The sequence below is a fragment of the Pollicipes pollicipes genome, unplaced genomic scaffold (genome assembly GCF_011947565.3).
Source record: "Pollicipes pollicipes isolate AB1234 unplaced genomic scaffold, Ppol_2.1 Scaffold_4751;HRSCAF=5608_pilon_pilon_pilon, whole genome shotgun sequence".
Lineage (NCBI taxonomy): Eukaryota > Metazoa > Arthropoda > Thecostraca > Pollicipedomorpha > Pollicipedidae > Pollicipes > Pollicipes pollicipes.
This window is the reverse complement of record NW_023596549.1, coordinates 164,176-181,890: the sequence shown is the minus strand read 5'-3', so window position 1 is coordinate 181,890 and position 17,715 is coordinate 164,176. Positions and strand designations below refer to the sequence as shown.

Genomic DNA, 17,715 nt, shown 5'->3' with positions numbered 1-17,715 from the left:
ATGCAGTAATCAACAGTCATCAACTGATTACATCGCCCAGCTGGCTAGCCCTAAAGACATAAGCTAGGAATCAAGTCCAAGGTTGGTTTTGATGGTTGTTAGCAGCTAAGTCAAGTTTATTTCGCCTGTTGTCCCGAAACACTTAGCCTCAACATCACAGCATTTAACATGATATGTACAAAGTGAGTGAGCTCTATGTGTATGCATGCCTAGCACGCCCAGCTTTGTAAGGCCGCGCGCAGTAAGATGGGTTTTCGTATTTATGAAATAGATGAATTAGTGAATACATACATGCATATATGCGTACCCATATATATATATATATATATATATATATATATATATATATATTAAACATGACTTGTCTCAAGATGTACTGACTGAAATGTAGGGATAATTTTTTTAGGGAGGCCCCGAACCCCAGGGGGCCCCACAATGTTGCGTGCTCGCCCCCCCCTCCCTTGACGGAATCCTGGATCCGCCCCTGTGGGACACAAACACGCCAGGACATTGACACAGGTGACAGACAGCACCGACACTTTACGGCGTGCAATGACAGAAAACGCCTTCAAATTTGGGAAAGTATATTCATTGACGAGCCCTCTCTTGCCCTCAACAAATTCTTCTACAACCCTTAAATTATTAGGTGGTGGACGGTGAGCACTCTTGATGTGATTGTGGCAACATGTTTGTCTTTGTAGCGTTCCCACCAGCAGTGTATTTTATACGTATAAAAGTAAAAATAGGATTTCGTTTACTTCATTTGGCCATGCTTTATTTGCGTTCTCCATACCAAAATATGTTTTCCAGCAGTACTGCGCAAATGTCATCCTTTGAAAACCCAAAACTTACTTCTTGTCTCACTCAGTCTTCTCTGACGCTGCGATAATACCTCGAAACGTAGCAATGTAAAGAGCGACGAATATATGAGCGATTTTGTGCGGATCATCTTTATTATGATTAGCACAGCGGTTGAAGCCTCCGAGTTGCGTACTACATATATATATATATATATATATATATATATATATATATATATATGTATATATATATATGTATATATATATGTATATATATATATATATATATATGTATATATATATATATATATATATATATATATATGTGTGTGTGTATGTGTGTGTGTGTGTAGTTGCATCATACATACGTATATATATATATATATATATATATATATATATATATATATATATATATAAATCTCTCTCCCTCTCTCTCTCTCTCTCTCTCTCTCTCTCTCTCTCGTTCAGTCTCTTCACCCGATTTTCATCCACGACCACGTCCCAGAATCATTCCATCTTTTAATGCGTTGGCGCAAGCTGGAAGCGAGAACATTAAAAACGAGGCACTGCGAACCGCACCAATGGAAATAATCTAGGGAGCTTCGTAAGCACCTACATCTCAGAGGGCATCCTCATTATATGACTCAAGTCCCGCCTTGAGGACAAAGTGGTACATGGGCATGTGAACGTACAGTTCATTGATGGAAGGCGAAGTCCGCACTCGTTTATGTTACGTGAAGTCCGTGTTTCATCTGCAATAAACTACGAAATAGTGGCCCGATATAAACTCAAACATTTATTAGACGACGGCCCAAGTGAGGTAAACAGCATAGAGAGATCAGTAATGTGCAAAGGCTAAAATGCCCGCAACCGCGACCACATTCCAAGCCAATGCAACACAAACATGAGCGAGACAGCAATACGGCCCCGGAAGACAGCGCAGCGCTTGACCCGTGCCCACTGGCCGCTAGAAACGCGACATACAGGACGCCACGCACACGTGTGGCGCTCACTGCACTCCTCGGCAGATGGCAATGGCGCCAGCACCTCACCACGGGGTCAGCGCACGACCAGGCGTGCAACTGCTGGACTTCGCGGCCGGGATGCCGGGGGGACGGAGGTGCGCCCGCGACGGACATGAGCCTTTTGCTACCGCGGAACAGAACACATCGGCACTGGCACATCACCACCACATGTCGACAAATGAGTATATACTGTTCGCCGATGTACAGCAAAAGTCATGGAAGGCAAAGGGACGCGCTAAGCACACCGTCAACAGAAGTGTGTGCCTCAATCAACGAATGCGTTTTCGGTGCTGCGACTAAATCTACATTTTTGTCCACCACCATTCGCTTACGGTGGTGAGGGCGAGGGCGCACAATGTATGCAAAACTGCCGCCAGCACCGCCCTCCAATTTGACGATATCGGCAGGTAGCGACGCCCGCGCAATGCTTGGTTCAACTCTCGCTGACAGAACATCGCTGAAAAGCTGTGACTGACGCCTGTGACGATGCCGGTCGTTCTCATCCGTTGCGCACGCCCAATGCGTGCTCGAGCTCGGCGCGCTTCTGCTGCACCTTGGAGTAGAAGTAGCGGTTGACAGCTTCGCCAGCCCAGCCCTGCTGGTAGAACCCGCTGCGCCGCTCCTCCTCCGGGTTGCCGACCACGTCCGTGATGGTCTGCCAGCGGCGACCAAGCCGGTCACGGGTGGCACGCCAGCCAGGCAGACACGGGGCAGCGGACGAAGATGATGGCCCGGAGACACGGGGGAGTGGGCGGAGGTGATGGCCCGGAGACACGGGGGAGCGCGGGGAGATGATGGCCCGGAGACACGGGGAGCGGGGGGAGATGATGGCCCGGAGACACGGGGAGTGGGGGGGGGGGAGATGATGGTACGGAGACACGGGGGAGTGGGAGGCGAGGGAGGAGATGATGGTCCGGAGACACGGGCAGCGGGGGGAGATGATGGCCCGGAGACACGGGGAGCGGGGGGAGATGATGGCCCGGAGACACGGGGAGCGGGGCGAGATGATGGCCCGGAGACACGGGGAGCAGGGAGATGATGGCCCGGAGACACGGGGAGCGGGGGGAGATGATGGCCCGGAGACACGGGGGAGTGGGAGGGGAGGGAGATGATGGTCCGGAGACACGGGGGAGTGGGAGGGGAGGGAGGAGATGACGGCCCGGAGACACGGGCAGCGGGGGAGATGATGGCCCGGAGGCACGGGCAGCGGGGAGATGATGGTCCGGAGACACGGGCAGCGGGGGAGAGGACGGCCCGGAGACACAAGGAGCGGGGGGAGATGATAGCCCGGAGACACGGGGAGCGGGGCAATGGTGGCCCGGAGACACGGGGAGCGGGGCAATGATGGCCCGGAGACACGGGGGAGCGGGGGAGATGATGGCTAGGAGACACGGGGGAGCGGGGTTGATGGCGGCCCGGAGACACGGGCAGCGGGGGAGATGATGGCCCGGAGGCACGGGCAGCGGGGGAGATGATGGTCCGGAGACACGGGCAGCGGGGGAGAGGACGGCCCGGAGACACAAGGAGCGGGGGGAGATGATAGCCCGGAGACACGGGGAGCGGGGCAATGGTGGCCCGGAGACACGGGGAGCGGGGCAATGATGGCCCGGAGACACGGGGGAGCGGGGGAGATGATGGCTAGGAGACACGGGGGAGCGGGGTTGATGGTGGCCCGGAGACACGGGAAGCGGGGGAAGATGACCCGGAGACACAGGGAGCGGGGGGAGATGATAGCCCGGAGACAAGAGGAGCGGGGGAGATGATGGCCCGGAGACAAGGGGGAGCAGGGGTGATGGTGGCCCGGAGAAGCACACTGCTGAGGTTTTGATACTGCGGTGCTGAGTCCAGAGGAGACGTGGGATGGGGTGGTCAGGACGTCAGGGGTTCGAAGACGGGACGGAACTGAGGACCGGGAGGACGCGGACAAGGTCATGCCCGTCGCAGGAGACTTAGGCGACATTAATAAAACGATGACGGTATTAAGGTTAGGGGCGGGGGAGGGAGGGGGGGGGGGGGGAAGTGGTGGTGCTGGGATCCGAGATGCATGCGGAGAGCGCGAAAATGAGGTCCAGGATGCAGGGTTATTGAAATGGAGTGCAGTAATCGGTGCTAGATTTCATATGAAAAATACGTTGCTTAATATACATGATGCCATTTTGTGACTCAACAAAAACGACCCTGCTTTAGTGCATTCAGACTGAACCTTTTCTGATTTAGGATAAATCTGTCCTGGGTCAGAGCCCAAACCTTTTATGATTCAAAGGCTGAATCTTTTCTGATCCAGAGTCTGCATCTTTTCTGATTCAGAGGCTGTATCTTTTCTGATTCAGAGACTGTATCTTTTCTGATTCAGAGACTGTATCTTTTCTGATTCAGAGACTGTATCTTTTCTGATTCAGAGACTGTATCTTTTCTGATTCAGAGACTGAGCCTTTACTCTTTTGATTTTCCATAAAAAACAATTATCCTATTACATTATCAGGCATAGATAAGTCATACTTAAGCTTTCTGAACAAGCCCTGGCCCCAGTAACAGGCAGCTAGCAGAGTGACAGCGTCCAGCCAAACGTAGAACGAATGGCTCAATCGCAGCCACGACACAGCACAACTATCCTACCGGACGGGACGCTATTGCGCCGCATCAGTGACGTCACTGGCCGCACATCTCGCCCAACGAAACGGGCCATAAGGTCACGTGACACGCGACCTGACGAGCGTGACGGCCTGGCGCCGCGCCCACCTCCAACACTAGACCTGACGAGCGTGGCGGTCCGGCGCCGTACCCACCTCCAACACTAGACCTGACGAGCGTGGCGGCCCGGCGCTGCACCCACCCCCAACACGCGACCTGACGAGCGTGACGCCCGGCCCCGCACCCGCCCCCAACACGCGACCTGACGAGCGTGACGCCCGGCCCCGCACCCGCCTCCAACACGCGACCTGACGAGCGTGACGCCCGGCCCCGCACCCGCCTTCAACACCCGACTGACGAGCGTGACGCCCGGCGCTGCACCCACCCCCAACACGCGACCTGACGAGCGTGACGGCCTGGCGCCGCACCCACCTCCAACACCAGACCTGACGAGCGTGGCGGCCCGGCGCCGCACCCACCTCCAACACCAGACCTGACGAGCGTGGCGGCCTGGCGCCGCACCCACCTCCAACACCAGACCTGACGAGCGTGGCGGCCCGGCGCCGTACCCACCTCCAACACGCGACCCGACGAGCGTGACGCCCGGCGCCGCACCCACCTCCAGGTCGCGGCTCTGCGAGACGAGCCACTTATTGATGAACTGCTGCGGGTCGCGCGCGAAGCCCAGCAGAAACTCGCGGTTGACCTTGTACTGGTTGATCATCTCCACCGTCTCGTGCACCTTGTTGTCCAGCGTCTGGATCTCCAGCTGGCTGGCCGTCGAGAGCAGGAAACTGTTCATCTGCGCCTTCAGCGTGTCGTCCACCTGCACGGTGAAGGTATGCCGGGGCCGTCAGCGGCCGCTGCATGACCCCTCGCAGTGGATGCGCTCGAAAACCCTAAATCATAATTACCTATGCCGTAGAAGGGTTAACGGCGTTGGGCTTCGAGATATAAGTGCCTGAGTTGAATTCCCCGTATAAATAATAACGGTCTTGCTTTCCACCAGGGGTGACGGCGCACCATCAATCACAGTTAACATTGCTATAGTTACATTGTCACATAGTTACATAATTACAGTTACAGTTACACAGTTACTTGGTTCCTGCCCGGCGTCATAGTTACAGTTACAAGCATTCTAAAACTGACAGAGTTATGCCGAAGAGCAAAGGGAGCTAGGGCAGGGGAGTTTCACGAAGCCAGTTCATACTCTGTCACCACCGAATTCAGCAATGAGTTTAAACATTAAAACAACATTAAAAAGAGTATTAACTACCCAATATGTTCCTGCCCAGCGGCCCCGCCGGGACGCGCAGACAGACCGGGCTCGGTCGCGCAGGGGACTGGTTAGCAGGCAAAACAATGACCATGGTACTGCTACTGCAGCTTACACCTGCCAATACCCCACTACATTCATCCTGACGCCGCCTCGTGGAATGGAACACGGTCTCACGATCGCTAAACACTGCGTAGCACGCTGCGGTCGCGCCGCCCCGCTCCCTGCCACCCAGTCATAACTGCCACCCCACGACATCAACATTTGGCTGTCGGCGCGTATAAACACCGGAGGCCGGGCGAGGGGCCTGCCGCCAGCGACGGCGGCTCGCACCTCGGCCTCGATGTCGTAGCAGGACGTCTTCTTCTGCTCGGGCCCGTCCACGGTGATGGTGTGGTTAATGACGATCGGGTCGGGCGGGTGCAGCAGCGAGTTGAGCCGGTGCGGCACCTCGGCGAACTTCATACGCGAACACTGGAAGATCTGCTCCAGGTAGCGGTCGCAGTTGACGTACTCGCGCTCGCTCTGGTCCTGCGGCGGCGGGGGCGGCGCGTCAGGCCTCACGACACGACCAGGCGACGGGCAGCGGACGGGACCACCGTTCTGCACGACGGTAGGGATGGGGAAAGGCCACCACACACATCCACACATACACACACACCAAGTAGCTACCAGTCATAACGTCGTCTTATCTGGCCTTCCCCAAACACGCGCCACCTTCCAGAAAGCAGACCGGGAGCCACATTTCAACACCCTGCCCAAGATAATGACACCAACCAAAGCACAGCACAATTCCACTGTACGGATGACACACGAACGCCACGAGCCCGCGGCCTCTCACTGGCGCAGCTGTACTTTCCCCCGTGTCTCTTTCGGCCGAACTGTCGGACGGCGCGTTGGACGCCGACACGCTGCCTCGCTCTCACCTGCAGCTTGTTGTGCTTGACGTACTGCCAGAGCGCCTGCGTGATGACGGGCCGCGACTGCGTGTGCACGCCCAGCAGACGCGCCAGCCGCGAGTCCAGCTTGAACTGCGGCGGCTGGTTGTCCAGTAGCAGCAGGATCGTGCAGCGCACGTTACGGTCCCCTGGTCGCTTCACCTTGTCAGGGCAGGGGAGGCGCCGGTCAGCGGTGCACACGGAAGCTCATAGATGGCGCATGGAGCTGACAGGCAGAGGCCAGAGCTCACAAGCAGACAAAGTTTACTGCACAAGCACACAGTAACATTCAACCTCCACTCTGTAGCACTAAGCACCATTACATAGGGTTGCAAGATGACATGAGGAGGTTGTACGTTTTTCGTTTTATCTGTTCATAACAGTTGGAAGCCCGGCCTCCTGCCAGTCACAACGGATGCTTCTCCACAGTACACAAACATCACAGCCACCAGTGAGGACCCAGTTGGACCCACCTGCAGGGGCCAGTCTGCGACCTGACCCTGATAGTTGGCTGTGAGGTCTCACCTGGAAGCCATCTGTCTCCTGAGTGCTAGCTGTTCTGTGCCACTCCACCAGGTGATTGTCCGGACCGTACAAGTCCTTGTCCAGTTCGATCACCAATGACTTGAAGAATGAAGAGAACTTGCGCTTGCCCTGCAGAATGAACACAAACCGATCTAGCGCGTTCCGACTGATGTTCAAAACGAACGGTTACGGACAAAACACAGTACACAGTGTTGCATACAGTACATACAACAGGTACCACCAGCATAAAAAATGGGGTTGCAGGCACTTGAATTAAACGATTTTTTTCGATGTCCAAAGCAACATATGGCACAAACACCCACACCACTATCACACAACACCTGGCTGCCCACCACTTCTCACCAACAGCATCCACCACCTGTCATATACCCCACACCACAGCCCCCCCCCCCCCCCCCTGGGCAGCCCCCCGCGTCTTAACGCACCTTGGCCGACTGGTCAGGCTTGCCGTCGTCCAGCAGCTTGCCCTCGACGCGCAGCTCCCAGCAGGCGGCGCTGCCGTCCGTCTCGCCCTCGGCCGCCGCCTTCGCAGGGAAGTACGTATTGGAGATGAAGACGCGCAGCTTGCGCTTCTGCTTCATCGGCCGCTTCAGCGCCTCCTACGCCGGTGGGGCGTGGGCGGTGAGCGCGCCGACAATGCCATAAACAGACACAGACAAAGACAGAGAGGAAACCACACACAGGGGCAGACAGAGACAGAAGGAGAAAAAGACAGAGGAAGACAGAGACAGAAGGAGATGGAGGTAGAGGGAGACAGATACATAGGGTGACGGACAGAGGGAGACAGATACAATGAGTGAGTGACTGGGTGAGTGAGTGAGCGAGTGATAGTGAGCGTGAGATACAGAGGGAGAGAGAGATGCAGGAATATGGAGGTGGACGGCGAAAGACGGAGAGCAAAACCGGCAGAGCAGTGACTACCAACCGGGGCGAAGGTGTAGAAGTCTAGGATGGATCCACAGCCTTATACCACATTGCTGTGCAAGGTCAGCTCTGCATACAGGAAATATGCACACCTGCAGTGGGTGCCATATCTCAGAAAAACAAATTATGACGAAAACATCGCTGGCTGCGACCACTGCCCTGAGCCCTGATTTCACCTGCTCCCTTTGGCGAGAGAATGTGCGCCTCTTCCCATAACAGCTGCACACACTACAAAAACAATCAATCAGCGTATCACAACGATTGATTTCACAAGTGCTCCACCAACCAAAGCAGATGTCTTTGTAACAGAGCGTGGTGCCATACCCAAAGGCGTATATTGACAACCTATACTCAGCAGCAAACTCCACAACAAAGGTGCACAACATGGCATGCGCACCTGGATATCCAGCCGTTTGCGCATGATGGTGGCGTCCAGCTTGCGCTCAAAGGCTAGGAGGTCCATGTAGGCTTGCGACTCGGGTACCAAGTCCCGCACTTTCCACGGCAGGATCTTGTCTGCCATCCGCTTCCGCTTCTTAACGCTGAAATGACCGGGTCTGAGCACGGTTCGAGCCACGTAATGATCGGCAGAAGGCAATGGACTCAGACAAACAACAACACAATCAAATCACAACACTATCCTGCTTATTTTGGAGCTTACAGATAGATAGGGCTGAGTGCATGCCACTCTGTGGCTTCCTTAACATAATACATGTAATGAGGAAATTCAGAGTGAATGTAAAACCTTCCATATCACACATGGATGCAGAAAATTTCAGAACACCGCGAGTTACGACCAAGTTGAGGCATTTCATCAAAAGACCATCACCACCAAACAACACTAGACCAACAGTGCTAAGGGCAACTGTGTGCCTCGTCAGTCGTCGCTAGGCACGGTGGTCATCAGTTCACATTGGCAGCTTACGTTTTACCCTGCTGGGCGAGCGGTCCTCTCTGATCCGACGGACGTTTGATAGGCTGCGGTCCTGGCTGCGGTCGGACCACAGGGTACCGGTTTTGCACCATGTTTCCACCTGTCAAGGCACTGTGTTTTGGCAAAAGTCCACAGTATACATATAGCACAGCTCATTTATAGTTATGGAGTGGGAGGGGCAGCCGTCACACCTGATTTCTAACTGATTCCCAAAGGGAGCTAAAATTAACTAGTTATTGGCATCATGTGGGGGGGGGGGGGGGGGGGGTACCTATGACTTTGTCATCATTGGTGAAAAGGGCAAGTACAATACCTGATCGCTGCATCATATTTTGAGAGCTGCTTGATGGGTAGTGTCCATGCTGCATTCCCTGTAAGAACATGAAAATGTGATAGCATGCAAGCCATGCTTGAAACACAACCCAGATATAATATATAGTGAAACATGTTTGCAAGTAACAAATATCAAACAATTTGGACCACAATCAGTGTTACTATCACTACCATTGACCTGGCTTCAGTTCCATAACTTGCACTTACATTGTATGCAGATCCTCCACTGCCATATGTACGAGCCACAGGGGTCCCTGGAGTTCCAAAACAAGGCTGCTGAGGAGCAATCTGTGGACGTGGTTGCCCATCTTGTGGTGGGTAGTTGTGTCGTAGTGCCATAACCACACTGCGAGACTGGTTTTTGGTGTTTTGTGTTCTGGAAGAGTACAGTCTCAATGAAAGCATAATGCGCCTACTTCACAACACACAATGCTCACATGCATCACGAGCCAGCATGGCTACATCGCTTCCGCAAGAATAACACCAAAAGTATATTACCTGACATGACACAGTCTGTAATGACAATGCCATGACATAATGGCTGCAGAAAGAGCAGTAATACAACAAAATTCAAACAATACAAATCAAATGCACTGTATCTTATAAAAGTGGTGCATACTATAAATCTGCATCCCAACTGATTACAGTAAAAGCATATCATCAGTCACCTGAAATGGATGGCACAGGAACTGGGGGGAGGGGCAGGGCTAGAAGGAGAAAGGTTCTTGTCTACCAATCTGCAAAAGATTAGTCCATTGCACAGGATGTCTTCCAAACATAAGTGAGCTGAACCTGATGCACAAGGACCAGTGTTTTGAACTTACAATAGGCCAGGATGTGAAGAATATTGACCTTTGCATAATCAAGTTAAGGGGGAATTTTGGCCTAACAGAACATGGACAACATCACAATTCCTTCAAATATTGCCTGTCCACGCACTGACATTGGTGATGACCATGAAAAGCACGACTGTCAGTGCTCAAACTTATGGTATGCATGCTCTGAAACTAATGCTGGTAAGTCGCTTCCTGTCAGGATATCACTTGCTATGATGTTACTTGTTATACAGGTGGTCTGTCGCTAAACTGAACATGTTTGAAAAACAATTTTTGCAGGCTACAAGCCCACCCGACTTTCAAGAACAATGGGCAAACTAACTTTAACAACCTGATTGGGCAGCTTGTTTCAACCATCTTCAACCCCATTACTGAGAAAGAATGTTGCAATTTACTCCTGCTGAGATTAAATTTATTCCCATGTTGATCCATTCTTACTCTGTTGACTTCATTTATGCAAAAATCTAACAGTGCTCTGAAGTTGAACCAGGCCAAATAGTGATGAGATTTGTGATACTTTTCCCTAAAATGCTTCAAAAATATTCTTCAGAGCGACCAAATTATTGATGTGATGATTCCCTCAATCCTTCTATATTTCAGCAAATGCTTTCTTAGGTACTTTATTATCTCTGCAGGCTAGACTATAACAATATTTGAGGCATCACATCATTAGAGGCAGGTCAGGACAGGTGAGGCAACAGACACAGGTCTTCTTAACAAAATGAAATCTGATTGCTCCTTTGAGCACACAATGATATGAGCAGACTTTAAAGTGTCAACACTGTCCATACCTAATTAGAGAATACAATTAACCGCGTCAAAAAATTATTTCGACATCAGCATGAGTACTCTGAATACAATGCATCAATAAAAGAAAAACAAAAATAGCACGATACAAAAAAATACAATCCACGGATGCCTTCATACCGAAACAAAGAATGAAGCTTCAAGGTAGGACCAAGCCGTTGGACTATACCCCAATGCGCGGCCCACGGCTAACGACGTACCGGCGTCCAATGGCTTGTCCGCCAATTTTGCCGCAAGATGATAGTTCAAAGGCGGCCAGATAATCTGACCTTGAAAATTGTAGCTACCAGCTTTGAAAATCTCTTCAACAGTACTTCACCTACGTAAGTTACAATACATCAGGAAAAGAAAAGCAAAAAGTAACACCATACAAAGATTGTTTTAAGTGTTTTGCGTTCTGAAAGAGCTCAGTCTTAACGAATACATAATACGGCTACTTAAGAACACAAGCACTTGCATAAAATATGAGACAGCATGTCTTCATCATTTCTCCCAGAATTACACAAAAAGCATATCACCTGATATAGCAAAGGCTGCAATCGCGATGCCATAATGACTAGGATAGCGAGTAGGGTCATCGGCAGGTAATTTTGAATTCACATCTGCTATTGTTTCGATGAACGCATGTTGCCGAAATATCAACCCAACTATATCTCCTTCTGGTTTTCCTTCGAGGAATAATACCATTCCTACTGTCTTATCTGAGTCCTTCACCTACAGAAATTCGGGCATATGGGGATGCAGGGCCCCGTTCGATCCGTCGCTAGCACTGTTATCAGCTGGAACGCGTGACGTCATGCGTGCTGATGGTGCGTTTGATGTGTAGGCTGACGGGAAAGTTTTTTAACTTTGCTTTCCCTTCTACTACAGACCACAGACTAAGGCCCTGTTCGATCTGGTGTCAGCACTTTACACTTTTTCAAGCACAACCTTGATTCCTTGCTTATTTACAGCCAGCTGGTTGGTAAACGTGATCAACTGATGGCTGATGATTATGTAAACTTGCCTGTCAGCATGGATGATTTAGGAAGATTAACATTAGCATAGACCTGAAAAATTTGCACATGCAACTGACCTATGACGCCATAATTACGCAATAAACTTGCCCCCGAAACATGTTCATAGCAAACAGCGCGATTGCCTCTTCCTCTTTCCCGCTTCCGGCATAGCAGGTTATTCCAACCATAAAAAAATATGTTGCAATGGCAGCTCACTGCACTGGCTTTCCGACCAAATTTATTGCAGCACTCCTCACTCCCTAAATCCGAGGGTGTGTGTCGTTCAGAAATTTCATTGCGAAATGCGTGTTTTGGGTCATTTTCCCATGGTTTTCTCTTCCCATGGTTACACTATGTTAATTGAGCATAACATGCCAAAAACGCAACACCCTTACAGCCCTAACTGACGAGCTAGTGGTGCAAAACAAAGATGGGTGTGTTGTTTGTCATGATAGGGTGTCAGCAGTATACGACTTTAAATTTGTGAAGTATATATAAGGACTAATACAATTCGCCATAATGCCTGAATACAGGGGCAGATCTCGGATTTCGTCAAGGGGGGAGGGGAGGGTACGCATCGTTGTAAGACTCCCTAAATGTTAGGGTGCCTCCAAAAGGTCCTTGCATTCCGGCCATCAAATTTCAAGTTTCTTAGTATGCTATCTTGTATGCGGGAGCCTATCTTACTGTGCAGAGCCCTAGAAAGTTACATGTACTACGTATGCGCATATACGCAGCTTATTCATTTTCTCCGGACTACATTCTGTTATTCTGATGCCAAGCTGGGGTACTCTCGTTTGCTCAGGGGCCCTTTACATGGGTCTCGGTTAACCTACTGACACACTCGCGGCATGTTCAGGGGCCCTCTTCATTGGTCTAGAGCGCTTCCAATCCTCTGTCAAATGTTCAAATGTTTAGAGCCCTACGCTCTTGTCAGGGGCCCATCTGATAGCCTGCTTGGGCACACTCACTGGGGGACCTACGCGATTGTGGGAGGCGGGGGGGGGGGGGGGGCTATCTGATAACCTGCTCGGGCACAGTCGATCGTTCGAGGCCAACTTCATTGGGTCTTGGGCACGTCCAAATTGAATGGGGCCCCACGCTCTTGTCGGGGGTTCCCCTCTGTTCGCTTCATCGGTTACACTTGATTGTTCGGGGGCCCTGCACATTGAGTCTTGGTGTTTGAATTTACGGCCCTGCGCTCCTATCGGAGTCATCTGATAATCTGTTCGGGTACTGTCCATCTTTTGGGGGCTCTCCGCACTGGGTTTTGGGTATTTCTTGTTTGAATGGAGGGCCTTACGCTTTCGTCGGGGCTCTATCTGTTAACCTGCTCTGGTGCACCCCATTATTCGGGGCCTCCCACATCATGTCGTGTGTATTTAGTATTTAAATGGAGGGTCCTACGCTCCCGTCGGGAACCCCATCTGTTAACTTACTTGAGCACACTCGTTATGCGGGGGCCCTCCACATTGTGTCTTGGACACTTCCTACCTGAACGGAGGGCTCTACGCGCTTGTCGGGAACCTACCTGGTCGCCTCCTCGGCCACGCTGGAGTGTTCGAGGGCCCTGTATGTCGGGCCTTGGTGTTTGAATTTAGGCCCCTACACTCCTGTCGAGGCTATCTGATACTATTCTCGGGCACACTCGATCATTCGGGGGCCCTCTACATGGGGTCTTTGGTGTTTTCTATTTAAAGGGAAGGCCCTACCCTCTTGACGGGGACTGTTTATATTAACCTGCTCTGACACATTCTATCACTCGGGGGCCCTCTACTTTTGGTCTTGGTGCTTCCTATTTGAATGGACGTCCCCACGTTATTGTTGGAAGCTTTATCTGTTGATCTGCTCTGGCACATTCTATCACTCGGGGGCCCTCTATATTGGGTCTTGGGTGCTTTCTATTTAAATGGACGTCCCTACGTTCTTGTTGGGAGACTTATCTGTTAACCTGCTCTGGCACACTCGATTATTCGGGGCCCCCTACATTGGGTCTTGGGTACTTCCCATTTGAATGGAGGGCCCTACACTCTTAGCGGGGGCTCTATATGCCAGCCTGCTCCGACACACTTAATCGTTCGGAGCCCTACACATTGTGTCGTTAGTATTTCTTAGTTGAATGTGTGGCTCTGTGTTCCTGGCAGGCCCCATCTATTAAGCTGCTCGGGCCGGCGGCGGATGCAGAGGGCGGCTGAACGCAAGAGACCATGCCCCATTGGACCATGCCGAGAGGACCTGAAGGCACCTGTAGACGACCAAAAACAATTGCTAATAAAAGTAAAGAGTTCATAAGCAGACGAAGTTAACACGCACTCGAATGGAGGGTCAAATTGACCCCCCCCCCCCCGAAGGTTTTTCCAGAACGGCTTCCGAACGACGCGGCGCAGCTGCGCCAAATTCTAGATTGCTGCAGACAATTGAATAACGAATCGTTTGGCATGAACAATTGAGATGTATTCTGTAAGTTCACTGACCTATGGCGGGTCAAAGTCAGGCTATGGTTTCAGCGAAGTCAATTTCTATGGAATCGTTCAATCTGATGCAACGACGGAGTGTTAGACGAAGCCATACATCTCTGAGATGCTTTCTTAGGCAACACAAACATTGAGTGAGCAAATTAAGTTGACCTAAGTTCAGGTATAAAGGTCAGACCAAAGTCAAAACCAGCCTGCTTTATTACTCTAGGGCTTGCTGTATGGGATAGTTTCTAGTGCTTATTTCAAATTTATTGATAGCACGAACCGCATTATACATTTGCAATGAACTTCTCAGAGGTCAGAATAGGTCACTGACGTCAAATAACCCAGGCCAGCATCTTTGTTAAAGGGATATACTGTCTGGCGCAATCTTTGTCGCTTATTCAAATGCAAAACCCAACGCAGTCTTGTATGCTTTTGGTCACCATAACCTTCAAAAGGTCAGACAAGGTCACTGATCTCAGATGAGCATGTGACCTTTTTCTTAGAAAACGCTATCTAGGTTCTGAGGGCACTTTGGAGACCAGCCTGGAATTTGACCTTATTTGACCTTATTTGACCCGAAGGTCATAAACTAGGAACCTCAGTCTTTAACCTAAGTGAGTTTGCGTATACGTCAACACGCCCTGTAAATTTGGTGTATTTAGCTCTCTTAGTTCCCGAGATCTCAGGGGGGTCAAATTGACCCCCACCCGAGCGAAGGGTAACTAGCCGGCCACCCGGGTGCGTGTCAATGCTTTGCTGGTTGAGAACGTGTTGCTTGCGGGAAATTTGGGGGCTCATTACGCTGTCTACAGGCATTATGCTGTTGATTACTCTGACCCAATGTGCCCATTGCCCGGATTAATCTGATCGCTAGGGAGCTTTCCACGTTTCCCTTGATCTCTTTGCATTTTCTCGTAGGGCCTAACGCTGTCGTGACGCTATCTGCTTCCACACCTGGACACTCTTGGTCGGTGCAGGTTTTCCTCCACGGACTCTTCACATTTGCCCGAAAGGCTCTATACGCTTTTTCAGGGGCCCCATATACCAGGGTACATTCAGTTGCTCAGGGGCCCTCCACGTTAGTCCCGGGTTATTTTCACTTGCTCGGAGGGTCTTGTGCTGTTGCTGAGGCGCTTAATAAGGTAAGACACCGAGACACTCGATGCGTGGGGCCCTCTACGTTGATCGATGACTCCTTCCCTTTGATCTCATTCGCTCCTATCGAGGATTTTTCTGTTAGCCTTCTCGTGCATTCTTGATCGCACAATGGTATTAACTCATGGCCCTGGACAATTCCCTTTGCTCAGATGGTCTTTAATGTGCTGTGATCGGAGCCTTATATGTCAGCCTGGCGGGCCACTACCGATCGTTTGGGGGTCCCCCACGTGGGTCTTGGTTTCTTTTCTGCTTGGTCTGAGGGCCCTATACTTGCTGACGAGAGTCACTTTGTTGGCATCTTGCGGTACCCATGGTCGCTCAGTTTCCGTCCTCTTTGGTCTTTGTGCCTTCGCCTTAGAACAGCAGTCGGATATACGCAGGTGAATTTTTACGCGCAATCGTTGAACGTAGTTTTACGTGCTGCCGACATCGTATGCGCCATTTCCATTGGCTATTGAGTGCGTGACACTTATTATTAGACTAGTGCATCACGTTTTTAACGCCTTTTGAATGCTAGGATATTTTGTACCACTTTATAACAAAGGAAAAATTCTGCACGGGCCATCAGCCATCAGCTGATTACATCGCCCAGCTGCCTAGCCGTAAAAAAGCTAGGAATCAAGTCCGTGCCTGGTTTTGCTGGTTGTTACCAGCCAACTCCAGTCAATTTTGCCTGTTGTTCCGAAATACTTAGCCTCAGAATTACAGGACTTAACGTGATCTGTAGAACATGAATGAGCTCGATGTATATTAGGGTATGTCCTCGATAGGGTTAATCTCTTGGTATCAGCTGAGACAAAGTTTTTCCTTGGCACATGGGTGAATGATAAATTTCCAGGCCTGTTGCACCGTAACAATATTGGTATTTATCAGTCGAGAGGAGGTTTTCCTACCTGGGCCGAGAAAATCATCTTTCAATACTAGTGGCATCTATTATAAATAGCGACACCATCTATGGACAAGCCTCTTTCCTTTTTCTATGCTACCCACACCTGACGGATTAAATGCTTCTAAGTTGATTTTAAGTAACCGTCAGTTAAGTATGGAGCCTATATCAGGAAGGATATCAACGAAAATTTTCTTAACTGATAATAAATTAACTTTTTATGAAAAATGTTGTTAATTGGTAACGTACCAAAATGGGCAGTTATCAGAATGTTCCCGCAGAACGCAGAAAGTTGAAGGTTACAGCTGTTTACGCATCATTGTGATATTGATTTGCAGTTTATGCGCTTGTATGGGATATAAGAGGGTACAAGTTTGGTTTGCCGGTATTCAAACGTTCCTTTCGAGTAACTACTTGGATAAGCATGCCGAAGGCCACGCGGTCACGTGCAAACCATTTCGTGATAGGTCACCCGGCGCCGCTGTCCCACCGACTGCCGACTAAGGGGAAGGCTTAGCTTACATCAGATGGCTAAGCGAATCAAACAAGAATCCCACTAATACCGTGTTCAAGACCGTGGCGGCAGAGATCAGTGAGCTGTGGACGAACGAAGGGATCCCCGTTCATGACATAAAATACGTCACAAAAGATATGAAGAGGGATTGCCATGAACCACACAAAGCCATCAGCAAAAAAAAACGAAAAAGGAAAGAGGACAGAACATCGTCGTTACCGCGAAGTTCAATAATCTTCTCGACATCGCAAAATGTAAGTACCAGTCCCAGCGCAGCTGCAAATGTCCAGCTGCCTACAGAGTGCCGGAAGAAAAGGTTGCTTTCTTAAAAGACCAACGCATGCACCGGAGGCCTTCCCTGGGGATATGTGACTGGGCTACGACTGTGGCTAAGGAGGCTCACGAGATCCGAGGGATGGCCAGACAGCTCCAAGAGCGTCTAGCTCAGCCGCCAGTGGGGCGGTGTCTGCTGCTAAACCTGAGTCACCTCCCCCGCTGGCTGCTGAGCCCATGCTGCCTGCTGAGCCAGCGCTGGCTGCTAGTGCTGAATTCGAGCCTGCTCCGGGACCGAGTGGTCTCAGCGCTGGCGAGTCAGCCGAGAGTGCGGAATCTGGCACGGCTTCGCGCATGGTAGAAAGTGGCGA

At 50.8% G+C, this 17,715-nt stretch overlaps 1 protein-coding gene across 2 annotated transcripts; it reads right to left on the bottom strand.

The window, feature by feature from the left end:
* Positions 1-1,573: 1,573 nt before the first annotated feature.
* Positions 1,574-11,261, bottom strand: LOC119099633 (brahma-associated protein of 60 kDa). 2 transcript variants are annotated; one of them, XM_037222702.1, is made up of 12 exons: positions 11,174-11,209; positions 10,079-10,147; positions 9,618-9,786; positions 9,391-9,448; positions 9,069-9,177; positions 8,541-8,685; positions 7,645-7,818; positions 7,199-7,327; positions 6,662-6,835; positions 6,069-6,266; positions 5,079-5,285; positions 1,574-2,483 (listed from the first exon to the last, which is right to left on the bottom strand). In XM_037222702.1, the coding sequence occupies exons 3-12, from the start codon at positions 9,747-9,749 to the stop codon at positions 2,328-2,330; spliced, it is 1,482 nt and encodes a 493-aa protein (XP_037078597.1). In that variant the 5' UTR covers positions 9,750-9,786; positions 10,079-10,147; positions 11,174-11,209; the 3' UTR covers positions 1,574-2,327. The 2 variants fall into 2 exon arrangements, with proteins under 2 accessions (XP_037078597.1, XP_037078596.1); XM_037222701.1 differs by lacking the exon at positions 10,079-10,147 and having other exon boundaries at positions 11,174-11,261.
* Between the last annotated feature and the right edge of the window lie 6,454 nt (positions 11,262-17,715).